The following is a 10495-nucleotide window of genomic DNA, read 5'->3' on the forward strand; positions in this document are numbered from 1 at the left end:
AAAGAGGGGCAGGTTGCGGCAGCTGAGCAAGTGGGAGGTGAGCTCAGAAGGACACCAGGGATGACACACTTACCTGAGAGAAAGAATGCCCAGCACTAACCGAGTTCTCACACCTGGACACCAGGTTAGTGATTTCCTATTACTCTTCAGCTGACTGATAAACTTGGTAAGTTTGTACGGGATGATCAGGAGCTCAACCACCATTTAGGGTCTTCTATGAGAAAATGCACTTTGAGTTACAGTTAAAACACAGTCGACACTAGAGACACAAGGCAGAGAGTGACGTTAAGAAGTTTATTTAAAACGAGGGACACCTGAAGTTAATTTTTTGTACCTGTGTGACAAAGAACACACGGGAGCTCCCTGGCCCTCTCCGCTGCCCCTTCTGTAACAGGAGATCTGCTCTAGGACCCCCAACCTAAAGAGCTGACCTGAGGTTCTTCCCACGAGCAGCAACTGCGGCTCATCCAGTTAAACTCTCCCCAGACGGCACTTATAAAACAGGATCTCCAAAACAAGAAATGAGCTGAAAGATGAAGACTATTCCTTCTCCTGACACAGAAGCAAGAAAATAAACCAAGGCAAAATCCAACCCAGAGGCCACCATGTCCTCCCAGTCCAAAGCCGTGTTCAGGTAACTCTCCTCTCTCATCCATGATGATAAAAAAAGAGAGAACAGGGCTGGTCTTTAAGAGCTGCAGTTTCTCCAGATGGAAGGAAGTATTTTTAAAAGGACCAGAGCCAGAACTGGGCTAAGGGAGCCTAACTACTGAAAGGGCTTCTTTCCTAAATGGGATCTTTGATGTTTATCAAGGCTCGAGCTCCAGCTGAAACTCTTCCCGCAGCGGGAACACTTGTAAGGTTTCTCTCCTGTGTGAACTCTCTGATGTCGATTAAAGTTGGATCTCTGAATAAAACTTTTCTCACAGATGGGACATTTATAGGGTTTCTCTCCCGTGTGGATCTTCTCATGGTGACGCAATCCTGAGAAGTCGCTAAAGCCTTTCCCACAGTAATCACATTTACAAGGCTTCTCTCCCGTGTGGATCCTCTGATGCTTCACAAAGTCTGAACTCCGTAGAAAGGCTTTTTTGCAGGTGGGGCACTGAAAGTACGTCTCTCCGGTGTGAGTTCTTTGGTGGAAAACCAGCTGAGAATTCCTATAAAAGGTTTTCCCACACTCCCTGCAGGTGGGGAGCTTCTGGGCCATGGGGGCTCTCGGCTGCCCTTTTGGAGAGGCCTCTCTCTTCTCCTCCAGCCACAGCAGGGACAGTTCTTCCGGATGGGGATTAGCCAAGTGCTGTTTCCCAGAATTCCTTCCGTGGGGCGAAAGCTGGCTCGCTGGCCCCTCACCCTGAAGGTTTTCCAGAGCCTCGGGGAGACTGTCCCCTTCTCCAAAGCATCTTGGTTCATCCTCACTGACGAGGCCACCCAAGGAAGCCTGAGAAGGAGCCTCACCTGATGCTTGACAGGAGACATCAGAAGCTTCCTGGCCTCTACAATTTTCCAAATTCACGTTCTCTTTGTCATTCTCCTGCCTGTCTCCTGGAAGAAGAAAAAGATTTGAAATCAATCAATGGGATGCCCTGTTTTCTAACTGGTATGAAGAAAAAAGGGTCATCATGAAACATTAATTCTTCTTGTCAAGAGAGCATCAGTGAGTGAGGAAAGATAATATCATCCAGCCTAAGCGCCTGGCACTCACGGCCGGGGTCCAGGCTAAGTGATCCAGCTCTGGGGCCGAGGAGAACGTCTGACAGCAGAGGGAGCGCGCAGAGGGCCCTGCCGACTGCCCCTGCCCCCGTAAATGAGCCGCGTTCATTTCTTTTTTTTAAGACTTTATCTTTAAGTCATCTCCACACCCGACATGGGACTTGAACCTAAAACTCCGAGATCAAGAGTCGCACACTCCACCGACCGAGCCAGCCAGGCTACCACGAGCAGCATGCATTTCTTTTTTTTTTTTTTTAAGATTCTATTTATTTATTTGAGAGAGAGAATGAGATAGAGAGAGAGCATGAGAGGGGAGAGGGTCAGAGGGAGAAGCAGACTCCCCGCTGAGCAGGGAGCCCGATGCGGGGCTCGATCCCGGGACCCCAGGATCATGACCTGAGCCGAAGGCAGTCGCTTAACCAACTGAGCCACTCAGGCGCCCAAGCAGCATGCATTTCTTAAGGCCCGGGAAAAACAAGGGTATTATATAAGGGTGTTACTTTGAAAAAGGATTCGTTTTTATCTGGTTCTACATAAAACATAAGTCTGATCATTAAAAACAATTTGGAGAGAAAAACAGAAGAAAACCAAACCAACCTCAGTCATACTACCCAGAGGTAGCAACCATGATTATACATTTCCTTCCGGTGTTTAACCTAGACATATGCATAGTTTACATATATAGTTATGTATGTATGTGCATGCTTTTCTTTCTTTTTTTACATAATTGATATCATATTGCATACACAGTTCCATACCTGGCTTTGTGGCACTTAAATTGTAAATGGTGGTATTTACCAATTTCACATGGATGCTCCCATTCACGAGTCACCTAAAACTTCATGAAATGCATTAATGTGTCACTTTACTGCGTGGCTTTAATGCACAGTGAAGCTGTGGCACAGAAGTGGATCCCTCAGTCTGTGCCTGAATGCAGCATTCCCTGTGTTTTACTAACTCGGATTAACAGTTAAAATTTTGTTTTTCTCCGGGCGCCTGGGTGGCTCAGTTGGTAAGCGTTTCAGGGTTCTGGGTTTGAACTCCACAAGGGGCTCTCTGCTCAGCGGGGAGTCTGCTTCTCCCTCTCCCTCTGTGCTCTCGCTCTCTCTCTCAAAGAAATAAAAATCTTTAAAAAGATTTTGTTTTTCTCCTAAGTTTTTGGTTATTACCACTAAATGATACATAGAGTAAAAGCTTTTATTTTGGTGGCAGAATTTGTGTCCAACTTTTATAAATTCGGGTTAGGGTTAGATCCTTTCTCTTTCCTGTATTAGTGTCTTCAAATTATCTGTTAGAGACCCAGGAATCTGCTAACAACTTAGACCTGACTCGTTAATCCACAGAGTCTTAGAACATATTCCTCTCAAATGACAAAGGTACTTTTCTCTTGTCTTTAAAGAAGCCTTTATAAATATCATTTTAAAAGCTGAATAATAGTCCATCATGGAGACGTCACCATAAACACATAATACTAAGCACATGACTTACTGAATTCTCCACTGTGGAAATCGAAGTTGTTTGTTGTAGTTTGGCTGCTGTAAATAATGCTGCGATTTTTCTTCATCCATTTTTGCCCACATTTCTGACTACTTTAGGTTCCTTGAAGTGTTACTACCGTGTCAACAGACATGACGCTCTTTCTGAGGCTCCTGACACTGACTGGCAAATCCATCTCCAGAAAGACTACGCCCTCCTGCTTAGCTGGGCTAAGCGAAGGGGAGTGTTCGATACTTAAATACTGAATATTTCTAAAATATTGGCCACTGAGAGCGGTGAAATGTTTTTCATTATTATAAATTTTAATTCCTTAGTTAATAAAGGATGACTTTTTTCACATTTATGAGCTATTTTTCCTAACTCTGCTGTCCATTTTTTTATTGGAAAAGTCATTTTTTCTTATTAACCTGCATTAACTCTCTCCATATTAAGAAAAATAATCATTAATCTGTCAGGTTAATGAACAATGTTTTTCACCAATTTAGTTACCTCAATGTTGTTTGGGGTTCTTCATGTTTGGAGTTATTTATGTATATGTGTAAGTTGTGGGGGTCTTTTATTTTTAAATATACTCAACTCTACCAATCTTTTCCTTTAACAGTTTTCTTCCGTAGCTTTTATACTGATAAAATCTTCTCCACCCCAGACGTGAGTCAAATATTCACCCACATCTTTCCTTATTATTTTCATATTTATATCTTTTTCATCAAATTTAAGCCAATTCATGAAGAACCCCTCCTCCCATGGATCTGCACTCCCTCTTCCCCCGCCACATGCTAAATCCTCATACAGACCAGTGTCTCTTCTGAGGCTCCCTTTTCTGTTCCATCAGTCTGTGAGGCTATTTTTATATCAGTATCCCATCATGACTTCACCTTTCTAAAATGACAGATTCCTTTTTTTTTTTTTTTTTAAGTAGGCTCCACGCCCAACGTGGGGCTTGAACTCATGACCCCAAGACTGGGTCACAAGCACCACCGACTGAACCAGCCAGACTCTTAATATTTATAGATCTAATGTTGATGAAACATTCTTCTTCCAAGACTCTTTCATATTCTTGCAGTATTCTCCCAGATAACTACTGAAGATTCATTTTCCTAATTTTTGGGGGGGTGGGGGGGCAAATCCCTTGGGATTTTGATCAGAGGTGAGTACATGGCTTCCTGAGGTTTACTCCCCTGCTGGCCTGCTTTAACTAGGAACGATTCTTCCATATGGTCAAACAGCATACATGCTCTCTTCCAAGACTTCTGCCCCATTGGTGTGAGTCCAGATCTGGTAGACTGGCTGACTGTTGCATCTTTCAGACGGGACCAGCCCTTTCTGGTCCTATTACTTGTTCCCACACTAGTCTGTGCCCGTCCCTGCACCCCTGGCTCTGGCATCGACTTTCCACAGGGTTCCTCCAGCATACCTTCCAGTCCACCCTGCACATGTCTACCTCCCTGGCCTCTCTTCCTACAGAGCCTCTCTTTCAGGAACCGACAATGGCATTTCTTTGCCCAGTTAAGGCAGGCTAGCTTTATAGATGCTCTGCAGTCTCTTTCAAGGTTAAGATCTAAGGGGACCATGTCAGCAGGTGGGTTGAAGGAGGAGGGAGAGAAGAAAAAAAAAAAAGAATGAGTGGGGATACATGAGCTATGTATCACAAATCTATCATCATATATGTCACTATATATCACATATAAAATCCCTCTGCCAGGGAGCATACGGGAAATCTCTGTCCCTTCCACTCAACTTTGCTGGGAACCTGAATCTATTAAAACAAAAACCCTACTGCAACAACCTCTAAAGCAGCGTTTTCAAACTTTTTTTTGTCTGCCACCTACAGTAAGAAGTATGTTCATACTGAAATACAGAACACACACACATATTTATAACAAAAATTTCCTGAAATGCTACCTACCCTGACATTTGAGATTTTCTACCTGCATTCTGGTATTCTCTATTCGGTCTTATCACTGCAATTTTTTAAATGCTGGCTGCAACCTAGAAGATGATTTCACAATACACTGACTAGTCATGCAACCCAGTTTGAAAAATACTGCCTCCAAAGGAATCCTTGTGAAATAGTCTTATGATAAATGTATCGGTTGGAATTAAAACCCTATGTTTCATTCGATGCTTGTGGTCTCTGTACTATATTAGCAAAGGAAAATAATTCATTCGATCCCACTGGGGAGAAACAATGACTTGTCATGCAACTGTCATCCCTGGCCCTTTTCTTCCTACACAGCTCTGGGGTCTTTTGTCTACAGAGAAGGGGGGGCTGTGGAGGTAAGCATGACAGGTAGGTGTTACGTGACTGCAATGTATTCAACAGAGTGCAGCGAACAAAGGGTGACTGCTACATTACAACAGAACAAGGTCACATAGCTCCTCCTCTCCAGCCTTAAAATACATGACTTATAGGAAGTGTTTGTCGTTGCTGTTTAGTGAAAGTTAGGTGGCTCAGAGATCGAACATGTTTTTCCGTTTGTTTTGTCTTAATTAGTTCTCATTTCGCTAGACCAGAATAAAGAAAGAAAGAAGAAAAACGAAAGAGTCAGGAAGGGCAGTAATTGCGGTTATGTCACCTTTTTGTAGTGGAATTCGACTCATATCTGTATTGGTGTCCATCTGCCCTAATCTTCACTCTCTCTGAGAAAGCAAGCTGTCACGGCAGACAAGACTGAAGGCAGCAGGTCCAATGTGTGGTCTCTATTCCTTGATGACATATGTATGTATTGACAGCCCCGTACCAGAGATGGGGAGACCCAATGTCAGCACTCCCACTGGACCGACCAGATCATGGCCCCTTACAGACAAGGTCATAGACATCAGGTCCTAGTACCTCCCCCACCACTTCCAATTTAATGACAGGAGGTCAGAAATGGCTCAGGCCCAATGAAAGATCACTCACCTATGCAAGTGGGTCTTGGGATCCTCTCGCCGACAGGAAGGTGCAGTCCCACCAGCTCTTCCCCATATTCTGTTGAATTAGTCAGATCAGACTTGGAACTGGAAATACCTGGCACGCAGAGAGATAACAGGAAGCCTAGATGAATGGGGAGAACTGGGGACCAAGCTGTCCTTCAAAGGTACAATCTGACTGTAAAAGGGAAATACGAAGGATCTGGGGTGCCTGGGCGGCTCAGTCAGTTAAGTGTCTGCTTCAGCTCAGGTCATGATCTCAGGGTTCTGGGATCCAGCCCCGCATGGGGCTCCCTGCTCAACGGGGAGTCTGCTTCTCCCCTTGCTCGTGTGCTCTCTCTCTCCCCCTCTCAAATAAATAAATAAAATCTTTAACAAAAAAAAAAAGGCAACTTATCTTAGGCTATTGGGAGCTTCCAAGACCGCGGTAACTCACAAGATGACTAAGATACATAGTGAAGGTCACAAAAAAGAAGAGTCTGGACAGGTGACCAGAAGGGAGCTTCCATACCACCTGGCAGGTGCAAAGCTCATGATTGGGCCCCACCAAAGGCTGGTTGGGACACTGTGGTTTAGTGACACAGAGCGTGGACTCAGTCAGCCACACTGAGTTCTATCCTAACTCAGCACTTACGACCTACGTAACAGTGAGCACATGGCTGGATTTGACACTCACCTTGGTCATCTCCAACGCGGGAAGACCCTCACCTATCCTGTAGATTTAGGGAGTGACTACACGGAATGCAGCCATGACAGTTCCGGGCACACGGAATCCTTCCAGTACAAGGAAGCTCTCACTAAAATGCTATCTCCAGTCCCCAGCCGTGCCCCTCATGCCCTCCCTGACCCAGGGGACGTCATGTGGAGCAGCTGTCTCTAACAGGACACGGGAAATGTTTAATGCCTCCTCCCGTCAGACTAGCGCACGCCCTCACCTCCCGAGACCATTTTCCCGTAGGTCTCCAGCATGAGATCCCAGTACTGCTCCTTCTGAGTGGAATCCAGGTGCCTCCACTGCTCCTGGAAAACACAATGCCATGACACCACTGCGGGTCTGTGAACCAGCCTTCCCCACCTAGAGGAAAACAGGAACGTGCCCTAGCGGCCTGGCCATCCAAAGATCTAAGGAATCACGAGAGGTGGCTCACCAGAAGAGGCCAAAGGGGAAAACCACAGTCTCCACTTCACTATCTCCTGCCCTGGTTAAAAAACATTCAGGTTTTAAAGTTCTGGATTTTTTTTTCCAGCTGCACATATTTAAGAGTGAAGGACACAGAGAGAAGGCAGAGGCCTTTTCTACACTGTCCGTTACTGTTTTTCTTTTTTTAACTCAGTGCTTATAATAGAGGTCTCTGAACGGTAGGAGCCTGATAGTCCCAATATTTCATTAAAATCTGGAAATTCAAGAGGGAAAAGAAATTAAAAGGGAAGGAGTTGGAAACGCAAGCACAAATCAGCAAAAAGGTAGCAAGAGCCCAAGAGGAAGTCAACTGCGTAGTCTCCCTGACACAGATCAGTGGATTCAGAGCAGAGACAGAGGCTGCTTCCGTGCACACTTGGAAAGCCCCCAACAGTTCTGAGTTTAAGGTCTAACATTAGACCAGTTTTCCTCCCACTTAGTGGAAAATCGATGGAGTCTCTGGAGCCAGGTGCGCCTCAATTATCCCCCAAAACAAGCCCTTCTTTTCCTAGGAAACTGGAGACTAGAGACTCAAAACTGGGAACGCTACCTAACTGGAGTCTCCTGTGAATTCAAATTCCAATCTTCCCACCAAGGAGCTGACTGTTAGAGACTCAGTCTGTACAATGGCACGACTCATAAATATCACAGCCCTTGGAGACCGACACACAGGTTTCGAGTCCCAGACCTGCCACTGCTACCTGTGTGATCTTAAGTTATGTAAGCTGTGAGTCTCCGTCCTCACTTGATTAGAGTACGAAACTCGAAAGCTAACAAATAATGCGTCACCTGTTTTCACAGCATGTTGCAGTCTTCATTCGTAGCATTCATCAGTTTATCAAACATTTACGTGTATGCACGTGTGTACACACACGCATACGCACAAGTCTCTAAGAGCTGCCCCTACTAGCATGTGAGCTACATGAGAAAAGGACTCTCCACTGTACTTTCTCAGTTCCCACAACGATGCCCAGGACAGAGCAGGCATTCGATATATGCGGTCCAGCAGAAACAAAGCCCTCGGCAAATAACTCCTCAGGAAGGGATACATTTATTACTGTTATTATCTTACAAGTGGTCTACGGGATGCTCGGCCTCCCAGACTCCCCACCAAGGGTTTGCAGAGAGAATTAAGGCGTTCTGTACACCTTCCGGAACCTCAAAGCCGAGAGCCATCCATTATTATCATGAATAGCTCACTACGGGGAGCAAAACTAAGGAAGACAAATAAGAAAACGAGACTGTCCTACGACACAGGTACACCCAGGGAAGGCATTCTCGGTCCTAAATCAAGTGTGCCCCACAGCACACCAATGGGAAGCGGAAGACCTGAAAAAGAATGAAGACGGCAAAAGTCTGCAACGAGCAGATACTAAGCAAAAATTTTAAAAAGCAGAAGACGGTCTGGATTTCTTTTTAGGATAAAATGTGAAAAGTGGGGGTGTCTGGGTGACTCAGTTAAGTGTCCCGACACCTGATTTCAGCTCAGGTCATGATCTCAGCGTCCCAGATCGGCCCCGTGAGGGGCTCTGCTTGAGAGTCTTTCCCTTTCTGCTCCTCCCCCTGCTCAGGCTCTAGCTCCCCCACTCTAAAATAAATAAAATCTTTTTAAAAAAGCGAAAAGTGACTTAAATATATTTTACCATATACTTAAGTATTAAATATGACATTTTTTAAAGATTTTTATTTATTTACTTGTCAGAGAGAGAGAGAGCACAAGCAGGGGGAGCGGCAGGCAGAAGGAGATGCAGGCTCCACACTCAGCAAGGAGCCCGACATGGGACTCGATCCCAAGACCCCGAGATCATGACCTGAGCCAAAGGCAGATGCTTAACCGACGGAGCCACCCAGGCATTTCTATAACCATATTTTTAATTTGAATTTTAATTTAGAATTTTTGATTGTTAAAGGAATGCAGAGTTATAAGCTTGTTTTGTTAATCTGTGAGTGAAGCTACCTTAACAACCTCCTGAAAATAACCAGTTTGAGCAAATAACCAGTTTGCTGAATACAGGACCCCTCAGTCTTTTCAATCAGAAGACACAGACCCTTGCTCCGGCAGTCCCAGAGAGAGTAATGGGCATGTCGAGCACAGGAATGACTGCTCGGCTGCCCGGCCTGCTGGACACACAGCCGGTTCCATGGGCACCGGAATGGGAGCTCCAAAAGACAGTGTAAGTCAACAGAGAGTGTGCCCACCAAAATCCCCAAGGTCCATAATCAGCTCATTCTAAACTCAGAAAAGACGCTTCAGGAGGGCTCTAAACAGCCTACCTCCACATGAAGCGACACACTCACTCAGGGAACTGCCAAGAAGCTAGGGATTTGTGAATAAAGCCCTCACCCTACAGGCAAGACACAACGGCACCCATCTTGCCTTCTCCTCATTTTTATAAGAGGAGAAAAAAAATCTCAATTCCTATTCCAGAGGGACAGAACTACGGACTCTGATAAAAAAGTAATCATGAACGGAATACACATTCCTCTCTAGTGCCCATGGAACATTCTCCAGAACTGATCGCATCCTAGGTCACAAATCAGGTCTCAACCGGTACCAAAAGATTGGGATCATTCCCTGCATATTTTCAGACCACAGTGCTTTGAAACTAGAACTCAATCACAAGAGGAAAGTCGGAAAGAACTGAAATACATGGAGGCTAAAGAGCATCCTACTGAAGAATGAATGGGTCAATCAGGAAATTAAGAAGAATTAAAAAAATTCATGGAAACCAATGAAAATGAAAACACAACTGTTCAAAATCTTTGGGATACAGCAAAGGCAGTCCTGAGAGGAAAGTATATAGCAATACAAGCCTTTCTCAAGAAACAAGAAAGGTCTCAAATACACAACCTAACCCTACACCTAAACGAGCTAAAGAAAGAACAGCAAATAAAATCTAAACCCAGCAGGAGAAGAGAAATCATAAAGATCAGAGCAGAAATCAATGAACTAGAAACCAAAAGAACAGTAGAACAGATCAAAGAAACCAGGAGCTGGTTCTTTGAAAGAATTAACAAGATTGATAAACCCCTGGCCAGACATATCAAAAAGAAAAGAGAAATGACCCAAATCAACAAAATCATGAATGAAAGAGGAGAGATCACAACCAACACCAAAGAAATACGAACAATTATAAGAACATATTATGAGCAACTCTATGCCAGCAAATTAGATAACCTGGAAGAAATGGG

General features: G+C 44.7%; 1 protein-coding gene across 9 annotated transcripts in view; it reads right to left on the reverse strand.

Annotated features, from left to right (window-relative positions):
- Positions 1–280: 280 nt before the first annotated feature.
- Positions 281–10495, reverse strand: part of ZNF18 (zinc finger protein 18) — a 40293-nt gene continuing 30078 nt past the window's right edge. For 8 of the 9 annotated variants that reach the window (XM_073881730.1, XM_073881726.1, XM_073881732.1 and 5 more), the window contains 3 exons: positions 7059–7143; positions 6113–6220; positions 281–1545 (listed from right to left, as the gene is read on the reverse strand). In XM_073881730.1, coding sequence (XP_073737831.1) covers positions 767–1545; positions 6113–6220; positions 7059–7143 — 972 coding nt within the window. In that variant the 3' untranslated portion in view covers positions 281–766. The remainder of the gene's footprint in view (positions 1546–6112; positions 6221–7058; positions 7144–10495) is intronic. The other variant, XM_073881733.1, reaches the window with a different exon arrangement.

This window comes from Callorhinus ursinus, unplaced genomic scaffold (assembly GCF_003265705.2).
Source record: "Callorhinus ursinus isolate GAN/ISIS: 27379988/994484 unplaced genomic scaffold, GSC_fseal_2.0 scaffold43, whole genome shotgun sequence".
Taxonomy (NCBI): Eukaryota; Metazoa; Chordata; class Mammalia; order Carnivora; family Otariidae; genus Callorhinus; species Callorhinus ursinus.